At 47.6% G+C, this 17467-nt stretch overlaps 2 protein-coding genes across 4 annotated transcripts in view; one reads left to right on the forward strand and one right to left on the reverse strand.

Moving 5' to 3' along the window:
* Positions 1–17467, forward strand: part of LOC308569721 (uncharacterized protein) — a 198718-nt gene that overhangs the window by 64286 nt on the left and 116965 nt on the right. The window lies entirely within an intron of this gene.
* LOC308569610 (EH domain-containing protein 3) overlaps positions 12851–17467 on the reverse strand; it is a 40750-nt gene continuing 36133 nt past the window's right edge. The window contains exon 6 of the mRNA XM_081163744.1: positions 12851–14295. Coding sequence (XP_081019870.1) covers positions 13768–14295 — 528 coding nt within the window. The 3' untranslated portion in view covers positions 12851–13767. The remainder of the gene's footprint in view (positions 14296–17467) is intronic.

Here is a 17467-nt window from a genome sequence, read left to right on the forward strand (position 1 = left end):
AGCTATGCACTGCCTATAGGCATCAGTGTTTCTGGATACAAGACCCTGGAAACAAAGGGGAAGAGAGCTCTCTTGCTGCACAAATCTGGGGTGGAGTCCCTAAGGTGGTTGGATGACACCTTTGGACCATATCAGCAAGACCGAGAGGGGGCAGGTCTTGTCGCCTGAGCAGCCCAGGACAATAATAATAATAATAATAATAATAATAATAATAATAATAATAATTTTATTATTTATACCCCGGCGGATGGTGCTGCGGGTTAAACCACAGAGCCTAGGACTTGCCGATCAGAAGGTTGGCAGTTCGAATCCATGCCACGGGGTGAGCTTCCGTTGCTCAGTCCCTGCTCCTGCCAACCTAGCAGTTCGAAAGCACGTCAAAGTGCAAGTAGATAAATAGGTACCGCTCCAGCGGGAAGGTAAACGGCGTTTCCGTGCACTGCTCTGGTTCGCCAGAAGCGGCTTAGTCATGCTGGCCACATGACCCGGAAGCTGTACGCCGGCTCCCTCTGCCAATAAAGCGAGATGGGCACCACAACCCCAGAGTCAGTCACGACTGGACCTAAGGGGTCAGGGGTTCCTTTACCTTCACCATCTGGCTAGGTTTCCCCAGCTGCTCTGGGTGGCTTCTAATGTAATAAAAACTCAGCAAACATCAAACATTAAAAAATTCCCTAAACAGGGCTGCCTTCAGATGTCTTCTAAATGTTATATAGTTGTTTTTTCTCTTTGACATCTGGTGGGAGGGTGTTCCACAGGGCGGGCACCACCACCGAGAAGGCCCTCTGCCTGGTTCCCTGTAACTTGGCTTCTCGCAGCGAGGGAACCGCCAGAAGGCCCTCGGAACTGGATCTCAGTTTGCAGGTAGAACAATGGGGGTGGAGACGCTCCTTCAGGTATACTGGACCGAGGCCGTTTAGGGCTTTAAAGGCGAGCACCAACACTTTGAATTGTGCTCGGAAACGTACTGGGAGCCAACATAGATCTTTACAGTATTATACAGTCTCGGCAGCCACTCCCAGTCACCAGTCTGGCTGCCGCATTCTGCCCAGGCTTGCAACCCGGAGAGGTCATTTTGGTGCTTCTACCGCAGCAGTTTTGACTTCACCCATCGTCTCTGGAGACAGACAGCTGCCAACCACAACCGTGTGTGTGCGTGTGTGTGTGTGTGTGTCTTCCCCTTCCATTTTCTTTATCAACTGGTTCCCAAGCAACAACGTAGATTTGGAATGCAGATATTGGTACAAGACCAATGGCTGGCAGCTGCCCAGATTAGTTTTGGGTAAAGAATGGTTTGCTTAGCCTGTAGGAACAAAAGTTCAGGTGTGCGGGGGACGGGTTTCGAAACACTCCCAGCTCCATTGATAACAAGGCGACACCCAAAGAAACAGATCCAAGACTTCATTTTTAATGATGTTTTAGGATGTATGTACAACGGGGGGAGAGGAAAGGTTAACGGATTTTATTTTTTAAAAAACACATGGTAAATGCACTGCGATAAGAATGTTGTTTGGTGTTTTTTTTTACACACACAGAATATATATTTCTCTATATAATATTAACACAAGAGATATAAAATAAGTTATACCTGTCCTGGGCTCTGTCTCCCACCGCCCCCCCCCCCCAATTTTCTCAGGTCACAGTAGAAGTTCAACAAAACGCAAAGCAACAAGGACAATTCATCTCACTCTCGACATCAGCAAAAATGACGGGGTCAGAGAAAGAGGCGTGATTTGGACCGAGGGAAGAGGAAGACCAGCAGGAAACGTGTTTGGCTCAGTATCTCCAGTCTGAATAAGGTTCAGGACAATCACCGTATTTTTCGCTCTATAAGACGCACCAGACCATGAGACGCACCTAGTTTTTGGAGGAGGAAAACAAGAAAAAAATAATTCTGAATCTCAGAAGCCAGAACAGCAAGTGGGATCGCTGTGCAGTGAAAGCAGCCATCCCTCTTGCTGTTCTGGCTTCTGGGATAGCTGCGCAGCCTGCATTCGCTCCATAAGACGTGCACACATTTCCCCTTACTTTTTAGGAGGGAAAAAGTGAGTTTTATAGAGCAAAACATACGGTATTTTAGAGATGAAAATGGGAGGCGAGAGTTGGGGTGGAGGCTGTAACTGTTGGGTTAAGCGACTCCCGGGCCGGGCCATCCTTGTGTCATGTGCCCCCAGCCTCTCTCGCCAACGGACCGTGCAAATGACGAAATAGCAGGGCATTCTACAGATTCGCCATTTTTACTGTGCACAAACATATCTGTGGTGAAACAGAAACACCGAGCAAAATTAAGTCCAACCACAGTGGAAGAAGCACTCGGAATAATGTGCAAACCGTCCCCTTTGTTCCAAGAATAATAAATGCAGCAATAGCTTGCTCCAGCCACAAACCCTTTAGTTACCTCCCCACTTCTGATGCTGCCATATTTTCCATGCAAGGGTCTAAACTTGTATGATTAAAAACCAGGGGACCTGGAGCCCTCCAGCCATTGCTGGACTCCATATCTGCCATCATTCCAGTGTTCCTTCAACCGTTGGGTCCCCAGATGTTGGTGGACTACAACTCCCATTGTCCATGACCGTCCGAGAACCTGGCCGTGGATGATGGACGTTGTAGTCCCAGGACATCTGGGAAGTGGGAACCCAACAGTTGAACACCAGCCTACTCTGTACTGTTGACACTTGTCCAAAAGCTCTCCAGTCTTTCAGACAAGGCTTTCGAGCCTGGGTTGAAGATACTGGAGATCAAAACTTTTGCCTGCTCTGCTATGTTCTTATGTGCCGACCATTCTCAGATTTGCATCGCACGATGATCCTGGCAGTGCTTGCAAATCCGGTGCAGCGTTCACCGGAATGACCTTTGGAACCCAGAATTCCTAAAACATCAAGAGTCTTAACGCAACACCTTCGGCCGAGGTCTTACAAGAAAATGCAAGCGACCAGGGGAAGTTTCCTAACACAGGCCCACTGTTCACCTTTCGCAGAGTTATTCTGTGTACAGATTTGCACTACGTGCACTCAATAAAGATTAAGGAGACAGACAACAGGCAGGAAGACTGAACGTTGAAGACTGCTGAACATAAATACTTCAGATCCAAGTGTGTCTTTGAAGCACCAGTCTCATTCAGAGGTATTTGTCATCTAAAGGTGCTTCCATACAGAAGGCTCTCAGGGCTTCCAGTAATTGCTCTTCCACCGAAAGCTATGAGCAGAATTGCCATTGGTCACCCACATTTCAAGAGTCAAGGTGTGTGTGCATCTTGCATTCACCCAGTGGGCATGAGAGAGAGAGAGGTGGGCACCTTTGCCCGCTCACATTTCCCGACTGCTCACTGGCCATGCCCACCCACTCTCTTCGCCAGACATTTTGAAGTGGGTGTTCTCAGCGGCATTTTGGGCACCCTTGTTTGGTTATGGTTGTTGGAAGGGAAGTCGCAAAAATAATAGTTAAAAGAGCTCTAGTTTTGTTTTTAAAATGCCGCCTGTATAACAGGGTAACAACAAACCAACCTATGGTCACGTAAAGCAACCTCAATAAACACACGAGGCGTAACCGGCTGTGTTCTTAGATAAATAAGATATACTATTCATAGTATCGGGACGCGGGTGGCGCTGTGGGTTAAACCACAGAGCCTAGGACTTGCCAATCAGAAGGTTGGCGGTTCGAATCCTCACGACGGGGTGAGCTCCCGTTGCTCGGTCCCTGCTCCTGCCAACCTAGCAGTTTGAAAGCACGTCAAAGTGCAAGTAGATAAATAGGTACCACTCCGGCGGGAAGGTAAACGGCGTTTCCGTGCGCTGCTCTGGTTCGCCAGAAGTGGTTTAGTCATTCTGGACACATGACCCGGAAGATGTACGCCGGCTCCCTCGGCCAGTAAAGCGAGATGAGCACCATAGCCCCAGAGTCGGTCACGACTGGACTAGGTCAGGGGTCCTTTTATTCATAGTATCAAATTGTAAATTTCAACAGAAGTAACTCACACCTGTCTGTAAGATGTGTGAGATCATGATACAGTGATGCCTCGCAAGACAAAATTAATCCGTTCCGCGAGTCTCTTCGTCTAGCGGTTTTTTCGTCTTGCGAAGCAACCCTATTAGCGGCTTAGCAGATTAGCGGCTATTAAAGGCTTAGCGGCTATTAAAGGATTAGCGGATTAGCGGCTAAAAGGCTATTAGCGTCTTAGAAAAAGGGGGGGGAGCGGAAAAAAATCGGAACACTTGCAAGACGTTTTCGTCTTGCAAAGCAAGCCCATAGGGAAATTCGTCTTGCGAAGCAGCTCAAAAACGGAAAACCCTTTCGTCTAGCGAGGCATTCGTCTTGCAGGGCACCACTGTATTGTAATTATTTGCATTACTTAGAGCTTTAACTACTGATGAAGCCCAGGACGGCAAAACAAGGCCAATATTCCAGAAATCCTTGTCTTAGACTTTGCGAAAGGATTTTGTGGAACTGCAACAACCTTTCATGCGGATGGTTTGGACTTTATGAACAGACAGGTGGAATGGACACCATTACACAGATGGACCTTATGCACGAACTGACTATAGAATGATCTGATCCACTGGGTCTTCTGCTTTGTTCGTTTGTTGAACTTTATGAGTTACTTCTGTTGAAATTTACAATTTGATACTATGAATAGTACCGTATTTTTTGCTCTATAAGACGCACCAGACCAAAAGACGCACCTAGTTTTTGGAGGAGGAAAACAAGAAAAAAAATATTCTGAATCTCAGAAGCCAGAACAGCAAGAGGGATCACTGCGCAGTGAAAGCAGCAATTCCTCTTGCTGTTCTGGCTTCTGGGATAGCTGCGCAGCCTGCATTCGCTCCATAAGACGCACACACATTTCCCCTTACTTTTTAGGAGGGAAAAAAGTGAGTCTTATAGAGCAAAAAATACGGTATATCTTATTTATCTAAGAACACAGCTGGTTACGTCTCACATATTACAGGGTAAGCAAACTGCATCTAAACTGATTTCTGCGTGAACGACTGAGATGCAGGTTGCAAGGATTTCGCCAGAGAATGCCCAGCTCTCAATTTCACAAGTAGATCTCATCAGACAACCCAACCCAGCCAGTTCCAGAATTCAGCCTGGTAAGTTTCACAGCCCAGCTAGGAAATGTACCAGCTTGATCTTCATTGCTTCTGAGCTGCATTGATTTTCCATAGTGCAATTGCAAAATATATATATTTAAGGAGTGCCTACAGCACAGGTTTAGAGGACTGTAACTTTACAGTGCTTACTCGGAAGTAAGCCCTGCCACTGTCAATGCAGCCTACTAATTAATAGCTAAACTGAAGGTGGAAGAATCTTCAGTTCAGGAAGCGGTTAATGGAGGGGACAAGAGTTTCGGAGAAAGACAGGAAATGGCTCTGGAACAGGAAATGCACAACGGACCAATAGAAAAAGGGGGCGGGCTATCCAACATGTCACCCACCTCCGGGGGCAACTCCTCACCCCCCTGAGCAAGACCCCCACCCCCTGCAAAGGAGATTGCATTGCTATTCTGCTCTTAATGGATTTTTGTGGGAAGGGGTGGAAAAACCAGACGAAAAATGGGAAAACGTGGCAGGTTTTCAATCTGCCTATAAGACGGGCAATTGCACGTGAGAAGCCACCTTTGGAAGCACCGAAAGGGCCTTGGATTGGGACCCGCAGGAGATTCTGATGCTTTACTCGAAAGCATTAGGGCCAAACTCAAGAGGAACATCCGACAATGAATAATGACAGAAGCTCAACCCCAATCACAGCCTATTAAGGGTTCAATCATTCACACCACTTTGTTCTTATTAAGACATTATTGTCAGGAAGCAAGGAGGTCACCAGGGAAGAGTTAATTGCATACTGGGGTGAGATCGGAGTACTGAACGTTTTACGGCAGGCATGGGAAACCTTTGGCCCTCCAGATGTTCCTGCATCCGAGTCCAGTGTCCAGTCCTGGGCGCCAGAGTTTAAGAAGGATACTGACAAGCTGGGGCAGGGGTCAGCAAAAAATTTTAGCCACAGGCCGGTCCACTGTCCCTCAGACCTTGTGGCTGGCCGGAGAAGCATCACTGCCAGAGTCCATTCTTCTTGGAATAACAGGTTTGGAAGTGCCCAAGAAAGATGTTAGACTGTTTTTGTATGTCACAACTGCTGCTAGAATTTTGTTAGCTAAGAACTGGAAAACACAAGAAGTCCCAACAGTGGAGGAATGGCAGATGATGATGATAGGCTTTTCGGAGCTAGCCGACCTGACCGGAAGAGTCCGTGACCAGAAGGAGGAGGACTACCAGGAGGAATGGATGAAATTCAAAGACTATTTAGTTAAATATGTTAAGAGAACTTAATTGGAAAAAAATTGCAAATCTCAGATAGGCTTCGGATTTAAATATGCATTGTTAGAGAATAACATGTTTAAAGTTAAAATGAAAAGAAAGAAAGATGTTAAGCGATTAAGTTAATTTTATGAGAAAATTGGTTTTTGGAAAGCTGTTACAATGATATATGCTGAAATTCAGCCAGGGGGATTTGAGGAAGTCACTTAACAATGTTACTAAGATTGGATTAAGTACAATTAAGATGTATGTTTGTTTGTTTGTTTGAATGTTTTGGAAAACCAATAAAAAAAATTGGAAAAAGAAAAGAGAAGCGTCACTGGTAGGGGGAGCTGGAAGAAGAGGCGAGGGGAGCAAACAGTCCTCCTCCTCACCCCCCACCTCCAGCCCCAGCCGCTCCGCTTACCTCCCAGGAGCTGCCGCTGCCACTGCTTCTCGTGAGTAGGTAGAGTGAGCTCGTCCGCTCTGCTCTCTGGCCGACAGGAGCACCAGGGCGGTGGCAGCAGAGGGATGAGGAGCGGCGCAAAAGGTCTGGCTCCGGAGAGGGGCTGCTTAAAATGGCGCTCAGCCAGCCCCCTTCCTCCTCTAGGCAGGGCAGGGAGAAATCGGGAGGGAGGGAGGGAGGAGGAGGAGCGGTGTGTGTGAGGGGGGGGAATGGAATGGCGCAGGGGGGGGTGGCACAGCCTGAACGAACAGAATCCCTACGCCGATCTATGGACTGTTCGCGGGCCGGATCCTGAAGACAACTGGGCCTGGGCCTTACAGTTTGCCGACCCCTGAGCTGGAGTATGTGGAGAGGATAATCAAGGGACTGGAAGCCATGCCTGATGAGGAACAGTTGAAGGAGCTGGGTACGTTTAGCCTGGAAAAGAGGAGATATGAGAGCCATCTTCAAATATCTCAAGGGTTGTCCCATGGAAGAGGGGGCATGCTTGTTTTCTGCTGCTCCTGAGATAAGGACCCGAAACAATGGATTCAAATTACAAGGAGATTCCAACTAAATATCAGGAAGACCTTTCCGAAAGTGAGAGCTGTTCTATAGTGGAATGGACTCCCTCAGAAGGTGTTGGGCTGTCCTTCACTGGAGGCTCTGAAACAGAGTTTGGACGGTCAGGAATGCTTTAGCTACGATTCCTCTTCCAACTCCACAATTCTACGATTCTAACTGCAACTCCCACCATCCCTGGCCGCTGGCCATGTTTGCTGCTGGGGGTTGTAGTTCAATAAACACACAAGACGTAACCGGCTGTACATTGGAAAAATAATAATACCGTATTTTTCGCTCTATAAGACGCACCAGACCCCAAGACGCAGCTAGTTTTTGGAGGGGGAAAACAAGAAAAAAAATATTCTGAATCTCAGAAGCCAGAACAGCAAGAGGGATCGCTGTGCAGTGAAAGCAGCAATCCCTCTTGCTGTTCTGGCTTCTGTGATAGCTGCGCAGCCTGCATTCGCTCCATAAGATGCACACACATTTCCCCTTACTTTTTAGGAGGGAAAAAGTGAGTCTTATAGAGCAAAAAATACGGTATATACTATTCATTGTATTGAATTGTAGATTTCAACAGAAGTTGCTCGTAAAGTTCAACGAAAAAGGTAGAAGCTTCATCAGTAGTACAAACTCTAGGTAATGCAAATAAATACAATATCGTAATCTCACACTTTTTTACAGCAAAAATAATATAAAAACCGTCAACAACCGTACATACCACATAGGATATCACAGGACAGTGGATCTTATAACATAGTACTTTAGATCTGATATTTGATTACATTTTTGTATGAGGTGCATTACTGTTTATATGTATAACATCTGAGTACGGATTAAGTTTGTTTTACTTCTGCGGTGCCATATGGGTCACTTTAAGAAAGAAATTTTTGGATCTGTTGATTGCCAACACCTGTTGAATCAGTATTGCGCTTGTGCATATAATTCTACTCTGTAAAAGTTGCTGTTTACAGCAGCTACTACTATGCTATAAGAGGTAGCAGGGAAGCAGTTGAAGAAGGAGCAAAAAGGGTTTTCTCTTGTGTGTTTGTGTTTCTTTGTGGCTGATTAGCTGTTTTCCCTGTGCAAAGGTCAGAGGGGGCAGGGTTTCTGTTGAGGAAGGTGATTAGCTGTGGGAGGAGCTTATCAGAGGTAGCAGGGAAGCAGTTGAAGAAGGAGCAAAAAGGGTTTTCTCTTGTGTGTGTGTGTTTCTTGTGGCTGATTAGCTGTTTTCCCTGTGCAAAGGTCAGAGGGGGCAGGGTTTCTGTTGAGGAAGGTGATTAGCTGTGGGAGGAGCTTATCAGAGGTAGCAGGGCAGCGGCGCGCGCCTAGCGGCGCGCGCAGTTTGATCCATCTTTTAGATTTAGGGGCGCTAGTCTCAAACGTTTCTTGGGGGAGACCTAGGTTTTTTTTGTGGGGGGAGTTATTTGTCCTGTCTTCACGCTTTTTATGATGGAGGACTGCTGTAGCCACCCCCAACGACGTTCTCAAGATGGAGGGGGAGGGAACAGCTGCAGTCGCCTGCGGTTCCTGCGCAATGTTTGCCATCTTGCCAAAGGTTGCAGGCAGCTTTACCTGCAGCAATTGCATGTTGATTGCCCTCTTAAAAGACAAAGTCCAGCAACTGGAGGAACGTGTAGCTACGCTCCAAAGAATTAGAGATCTGGAGCTCTTCTTGGAAGCAACAGAGCACACTGTCTCCACCAAGGAGGAGACAGGGGACTCCCCTGAGAAGGAGGCTAGTTCATCAACACAGGAGCCAGATATATGGAGAAACGTGACTCAAAGAAGTAGGAGGCCCAGGGTTCATTCTGATTGTTTAGAAATACACAATTGCTTTGAGGTCCTCTCCCCTAGCATGGAAGACGAAGAGCAGACTCCATTTGAAGATCTCTCCCTCATTTCAGTCGATCAGGTATATGAAGACGAGCAGCAAAGTCAGTCCTCAGGGAATGTGCAGGCGACCTTGGAACGGACAGCTCATGGAAGAACCCCGACCAAACCTAAGAGGAGGCGTGTAGTGGTGATAGGGGATTCCCTACTGAGGGGAACAGAAGCAGTGATCTGTGGGCCTGACAAGATGTCTCGGGAAGTGTGCTGTCTCCCCGGGGCTAAGATCCAAGATGTAACTGAACGACTGCAAGGAATCATAAAACCCACTGACAAATACCCCTTCCTCTTGGTTCATGTGGGAACCAATGACACTGCAAGCAATAGCCTCCAGAAGATCAAAAGAGACTACGAGGCTCTGGGCAGGAAATTGAAGCAATTAAATGCACAAATTGTCATCTCATCTGTCCTCCCAGTTGAAAGACGTGGCCCAGGGAGAGAGGGAAAAATAGTGGAAGTGAACAGCTGGCTTCGCAAATGGTGTAAACGGGAACGGTTTGGATTCTTAGATCACGGACTGCAGTTTCTTGAAGATGGACTTCTGGCAAGCGATGGGCTGCACCTCACAACGGTTGGGAGAAATGTTTTTGCCAAAAATCTCAGAAACCTCATCAGGAGGGCTTTAAACTGACTAATGTGGGGGAGGGAGACAGTGCTCCTGAAGGTAGGAGTCTATCAATTGATGAAGATGATCATCCAAATGTCATAGACCAAATGGAGCAAACAGCACGCAGACCTAGTGGTGGGAGAAAAAAATCCTTAAATAAGAGACATGGGGAAATGATTAATGGACTTCAATGTCTGTACACTAATGCGCAAAGCATGGGAAATAAACAAGATGAGCTTGAGCTCTTGGTACAGCAAACTAAATATGACATAATAGGCATCACTGAAACCTGGTGGGATAAGTCCCACGATTGGAATGTAATAATGGGGGGATACAATCTATTTCGGAGAAACAGACCAGACAAGAAAGGAGGAGGAGTGGCGTTGTATGTCAGGGATGTGTATACCTGTGAAGAGATTCAAGATTTAGAACCTCAAAGCCAAAGTGAGAGCATTTGGGTCAAAATTAAGGGAGAGAAGAATAACAGAGACCTCATTGTGGGAGTTTACTATAGATCCCCAAGCCAAACGGAGGACATAGATGATGCCTTCCTGGAACAGATGGCCAAGCATGCAAAAGGAAGGGAGATAGTAGTAATGGGGGACTTCTATTACCCGGATATTTGTTGGATGTCAAACTCAGCCAAGAGCATAAGGTCAAACAGATTCCTCACTGGCCTTGCAGACAACTTCATTGTCCAGAAGGTGGGAGAAGCAACAAGAGGAACAGCCATTTTAGATCTGGTCCTAACCAATGTTGATGAGCTGGTTAGTGGGGTAGAAGTGGAAGGATCATTAGGCACGAGTGATCATGCTCTTCTGAAGTTTACTATACAGCGGAAAGGAGCAGCCAAGCATACTAGGACTCAATTTCTTGACTTTAAGAAAGCCGACTTCATAAAACTTAGGGAAGTGCTGGGTGAGATCCCATGGACAGTAATACTAAAAGGAAAGGGAGTTCATGATGGCTGGGAGTTTGTTAAGAGGGAGATAGTAAAAGCACAACGTCAGGCAATACCAATGAGACGGAAACATGGAAGGTGCCTAAAGAAGCCAGGGTGGCTATCTAAAGAACTTTTAACTGAGTTAAGATTAAAAAAGGATGTGTACAAAAAATGGAAAAGGGGGGAAACCACCAAAGAGGAATTCAAACAAATAGCCAGCACGTGTAGACACAAAGTCAGAAAAGCTAAAGCACAGAATGAACTCAGGCTTGCTAGAGAGGTTAAAAGCAACAAAAAAGGCTTTTATGGGTATGTTCGTAGCAAAAGGAAGAACAAAGAAACAGTTGGGTCACTCAGAGGAGAAGATGGTGAAATGCAAACAGGGGACACAGAAAGGGCTGAACTCCTCAATGCCTTCTTTGCCTCAGTCTTCTCCGATAAAGAAAACAATGCCCAACCTGAAGAATTTGGAGCAAATGATTCAGCAAAGGAAACACAGCCCAGAATAACTAAGGAGATAGTACAAGAATACTTGGCTAGTTTAGATGTATTCAAGTCTCCAGGGCCAGATGAACTGCATCCAAGAGTATTAAAGGAACTGGCAGATGTGATCTCAGAACCACTGGCAGTCATCTTTGAGAATTCCTGGAGAACAGGCGAAGTCCCGGCAGACTGGAGGAGGGCAAATGTTGTCCCTATTTTCAAAAAGGGGAAAAGAGAGGACCCAAATAATTACCGCCCAGTCAGTCTGACATCAATACCAGGGAAGATTCTGGAGCAGATCATTAAGCAAACAGTCTGTGAGCACCTAGAAAGGAATGCTGTGATCACCAATAGTCAGCATGGATTTCTGAAAAATAAGTCATGTCAGACTAACCTGATCTCGTTTTTTGACAGAATTACAAGCCTGGTAGATGAAGGGAACGCAGTGGATATAGCCTACCTTGATTTCAGCAAGGCATTTGACAAGGTGCCCCATGATATTCTTGTAAAGAAGCTGGTAAAATGCGGTCTTGACTATGCTACCACTCAGTGGATTTGTAACTGGCTGACTGACCGAACCCAAAGGGTGCTCATCAATGGTTCCTCGTCATCCTGGAGAAGAGTGACTAGTGGGGTGCCACAGGGTTCTGTCTTGGGCCCGGTCTTATTCAACATCTTTATCAACGACTTGGATGATGGACTCAAGGGCATCCTGATCAAATTTGCAGATGACACCAAACTGGGAGGGGTGGCTAACACCCCAGAGGACAGGATCACACTTCAAAACGACCTTGACAGATTAGAAAACTGGGCCAAAACAAACAAGATGAATTTTAACAGGGAGAAATGTAAAGTATTGCACTTGGGCAAAAAAAATGAGAGGCACAAATATAAGATGGGTGACACCTGGCTTGAGAGCAGTACATGTGAAAAGGATCTAGGAGTCTTGGTTGACCACAAACTTGACATGAGCCAACAGTGTGACGCGGCAGCTAAAAAAGCCAATGCAATTCTGGGCCTCATCAATAGGAGTATAGCATCTAGATCAAGGGAAGTAATAGTGCCACTGTATTCTGCTCTGGTCAGACCTCACCTGGAGTACTGTGTCCAGTTCTGGGCACCACAATTCAAGAAGGACACTGACAAACTGGAACGTGTCCAGAGGAGGGCAACCAAAATAGTCAAAGGCCTGGAAACGATGCCTTATGAGGAACGGCTAAGGGAGCTGGGCATGTTTAGCCTGGAGAAGAGGAGGTTAAGGGGTGATATGATAGCCATGTTCAAATATAGAAAAGGATGTCACATAGAGGAGGGAGAAAGGTTCTTTTCTGCTGCTCCAGAGAAGCGGACACGGAGCAATGGATCCAAACTACAAGAAAGAAGATTCCACCTAAACATTAGGAAGAACTTCCTGACAGTAAGAGCTGTTCGACAGTGGAATTTGCTGCCAAGGAGTGTGGTGGAGTCTCCTACTTTGGAGGTCTTTAAGCAGAGGCTTGACAACCATATGTCAGGAGTGCTCTGATGGTGTTTCCTGCTTGGCAGGGGGTTGGACTCGATGGCCCTTGTGGTCTCTTCCAACTCTATGATTCTATGATTCTATGATTCTATGATTCTAAGATCCACTGTCCTGTGATATCATATATGGTATGAATGGTTCTTGACGGTTTTTATTGTATGTATTTGCATTACCTAGAGTTTGTACTACTGATGAAGCCCAGGACGGCGAAACAAGGCTAATATTCCAGAAATCCTTGTCTTAGACTCCGTGAAAGGATTCTGTGGAACTGCAACAACCTTTCGTGTTGACTGTTGGTCTCTATGAACAGACAGGTGGAATAGACACTTTCACATATATGGACCTTATGCATAAACTGATTAAGAGAATGAACTGATCCACTGGGTCTTCTACTTTTTTCTTGTTGAAATTTATGAACTATTTCTGTTGAAATCTACAGTTCAATACAATGAATAGTATATATTATTTTTTCAAATGTACAGCCGGTTATGTATTGCATGTTTATTGAACACCTCATTTTTCGCTCTATAAGACGCACCAGACCACAAGACGCACCTAGTTTTTGGAGAGGGAAAACAAGAAAAAAAATATTCTGAATTTCAGAAGCCAGAACAGCAAGAGGGATCACTGCGCAGTGAAAGCAGCAATCCCTCTTGCTGTTCTGGCTTCTGGGATAGCTGCGCAGCCTGCATTCGCTCCATAAGATGCACATACATTTCCCCTTACTTTTTAAGGAGGGAAAAAGTGAGTCTTATAGAGCAAAAAATATGGTATATATTATGTTTTCAAACGTACAGCCGGTTACGTCTTGTGTGTTTATTGAATATGTTTCACGTAACCAGGGGGTTGCAGACAACATCTGGAAGGTCAAAGGATCCTCACGCCTGCTCCAAAATATTTCACCAGGTTCCTCACCACGCCTGGACATTATTGGAAGCCGGAAGACAGCTCCGCATCTCCATTAGGTATATTTGATTCACCCACCCACCCAGCACCCCACAATTCCTTCCCACCACCCTCTCACTCTGTCAGTTTCCTCTTCGACGGAGGGATGAGGTGAGACGGGAGCTCGTTCGGCAACTCGTGGCCTTCCAACTTGACTTTGATGAGGTGGTTGGCCAACGCAAACTCCTCGTCGTCAAGCATCCCGTCTTTGTCAATGTCGGACAGTTTCCAGATCTTGCCCAAGACAGTGTTCGGCAGCTTGGACCGCACCATCTCCTTCTTGGCGTTGGCGCCAGTGATCTTCCCGTCCACCGGCGAAAGCGTGTAGAAGATCTCGTCGTACATGGGCTTGTCCCTGGCCACCACCCAGTTGGCGTCGTCGATCCCTTCGCCGGCGCCCTCGCCGTAGCCGTGCCCAAAGGGGCCGTGGAGGGTGCCCTCGAAGGCTCCCCCTTTCACCATCTGCACGGGCCGCTGGGACTCCTCCTGGCGCACCAGCACCATCAGCTGGGCAATATCGCTGGCAAGCATATCCTCAACGGCATCCAGCAGTTTGCTCTTCAAGGGCTGGAACTTACTGAAGTCTTGGCCCTGTAGCTGCTCCTGGAAGACAGAGCAACGGGCAATTCAGCGTTAAGACAGGGGATCGCAATCACCTTTGGCTGGGTTGGGATGATATGGGATTGGGGGGCCATCTCCTGCGGGGGCGCAATTAGTGCCAGCACCGTCCGTTAAGAGTTTGGGTGTAATCTTCGACACCTCCCTTTCCATGGAGGCACAGATTGCAGCTATAACAAAGGTGGCATTTTTTCATCTCCGCCAAGCTAAGCAGTTGGCTCCTTACCTCTCTCGCCCTGACCTTGCCACTGTGATCCATGCGACGTTCACCTCCACACTTGATTATTGTAACTCATTCTACGTGGGGCTGCCCTTGAGACTGACCCAGAAACTCCAGCGGGTGCAGAATGCTGCGGTGAGACTCCTTACGGGGTCCTCGCCGCAGGATCATTCACCCGGTGCTATACCAGCTGCACTGGCTCCAGGTGGAGTACAGGATCAGGTTCAAGGTGCTGGTTTTCACCTTTAAAGCCCTATACGGCCTAGGACCCTCGTACCTACAGGACCGCCTCTCCTGGTATGTCCCACGGAGGACCTTACGGTCTTCAAACAAAAACATCTTGGAGGTCCCGGGCCACAGAGAGGTTAGGCTGGCCTCAACCAGAGCCAGGGCTTTTTCAGTTGTGGCCCCGATCTGGTGGAACGCTCTGTCACAAGAGACTAGGGCCCTGAGGGACTTGACATCTTTCCGCAGGGCCTGCAAGACAGAGCTGTTCCACCAGGCCTTTGGTCAAGGCACAGTCTTTGGTAATCCTCACAGAACTCTAGCCCAATGGTTGCCATGAATTTGATTCTGAATCGATTTTAGAAGGTATTTCAATTAATTGACTGTGATTTTATGTAAACTGTGCTATTTTTACTGTCGTTAGCCGCTTTGGCTGGGGAGGGCGGGATATAAATAAAATTTTATTGTTATTATTTATTACAACCAAGCCTCCTGAGAAGTAGCTCTCAAACGTTTTCCCTCCGGAATAAAAATTCGCCACACTGATTTTTAAATTGGCAAGAAATACATTTGGTTGGGGGGAGAAACAACTCCTAGCAGTGCTTGGTTTTGAAAATATACCTATCCATACCTGGAAGATTTAATGAGAAGTGTGAACTGGCTTTTGCAGCGTAATCTCACTTCTATTAGGCCTGACTTGAGACAAACTAACTGCAATCCCCTCATCAGCACAAAGAAGGCTTTCTCTTTTCTGATCTTTCCTATTTGTCAGAGTTGGAAATCCCTCTTCACGGCAATATGTTGCAGAGAAGCACAGAAGAATGGCCAATGCTCTTGAAGAGAGGTCTAGGTAGTAGTTCTGGCTGTAAAGGTAAAGGGACCCCTGACCATTAGGTCCAGTCGTGGTTGACTCTGGGGTTGTGGCGCTCATCTCCCTTTACTGGCCGAAGGAGCCGGTGTACAGCTTCCAGGTCATGTGGCCAGCATGACTAAGCCGCTTCTGGAGAACCAGAGCAGCGCACGGAAACGCCATTTACCTTCCCGCTGGAGTGGTACCTATTTATCTACTTGCACTTTGAGGTGCTTTCAAACTGCTAGGTTGGCAGGAGCAGGGACTGAGCAACGGGAGCTCACCCCGTCGTGGGGATTCGGACTGCTGACCTTCTGATCGGCAAGCCCTAGGCTCTGTGGTTTAACCCACAGCGCCACCCGCGTCCCAGTTCTGGTTGAATATCCCCCCAAATTATTTTGATACTATACTACACTGAAACGTTTTAACGCTTCTTTTATTGTCCTTGAATCTTCCTGCCACAATTGTCATCACATCCGACCACACCACTGTGGCGTGCCACACCCTTTGAGAACAACGGCCTTATGAGGAATGGTCGAGGGAGCTGGGTACAGTTAGCCTGGAAGAGGAAACTTGGAGGTGATAGGATAGCCATCTTCAAATATCTGGAGGGCTGTCGATGGAGTTGACTTTTAACGCCCTAAATGGCTCTGGCCCATTAAACCTGAAGGAGCATCTCCACCCCCATCGTTTGGCCCGGACACTGAGTTCCAGCTCCGAGGGCCTTCTGGCGGTTCCCTCCCTGCGATAAGTTAAGTTACAGGGCCTTCTCAGTGGTGGCGCCTGCGCTGTGGAACGCTCTCCCAGCAGATGTCAAGGAGGTGAATAACTACACAACTTTTAGAAGACTTCTGAAGGCAGCCCTGTATCGGGAAGCTTTTAACCTTTGACATGTTGCTGTGTTTTTATTATGTCAGAAGCTGATCAGAAACGCTGGGGAAACCCAGTCAGATGGGTGGGGTATGAAATATAATTCTGATTACGACAGCAGATTAAAATTACAAGAAAGGCGATTCGAACTCAAGGTTAGGAAGAGCTTTTTGACAGCAATCGCCGTTTTGACAGTAGGATGGGACTTCCTCCGATGGACTCTCTTTCCTCGGAGATTTTAAAGCAGAGGTGGGATGGCCATCTATCACAGACGCTTCAGCTGAGATTCCTGCATTGCAGGGGGTTGGGCTAGAGGACCTCAGGGGTCCCCAATTTCGAACTCTACAATTCTATGATTACCGTATTTTTCGCCCTATAGGACGCACTTTTCCCCCTCCAGAAATGAAGGGGAAATCTGGGTGCGTCCTATGGGGCGAATGCAGGCTTTCGCTGAAGCTTGGAGAGCGAGAGGAGTCGGTGCGCACTGACCCCTCTCGCTCTCCAGGCTTCAGGAAGACATCCGCAGCCTAGGCAGCCCTGCGGGAGGTCCCGCAGGGATGTCTAGGGTGCGGATAGCAGCCTGCTTCCCGGAGCGTCGGGCGCTTCGGGAACACCTCCGCAGCCTAGGCAGACCTGCGGGAATTCCCTGCCGCCCGGCGGGGCGCCCTGAATCAGAGCGCCCCGCGCGCTGGACAGACATCCACAGCATGGGGAGCCCTGCAGGAGTTCCCCGCAGGGCTCCCCACGCTGCGGATAGCAGCCTGCTGCCCGGCGCGCGGAGCACCCTGAAGCAGAGCGCCCCTCGCGCCGGGCAGACATCAGCCAGCCCCACAAGCTCGGGGGACAGCAGGGAGGTGCAGCGCTGCCATCCCGCTGTTCCTCGACCTGGTTCGGTTTCCCCGACCTGCTTTTGGGGGGGAATAAAGGGGGGGGGAAATCCATTTATTTCCCCCCAAAAAAAACTAGGTGCGTCCTATGGGACGAAAAATACG

The sequence above is a fragment of the Podarcis bocagei genome (assembly GCF_964188305.1).
Source record: "Podarcis bocagei genome assembly, chromosome: 12".
NCBI classification, from domain to species: domain Eukaryota; kingdom Metazoa; phylum Chordata; class Lepidosauria; order Squamata; family Lacertidae; genus Podarcis; species Podarcis bocagei.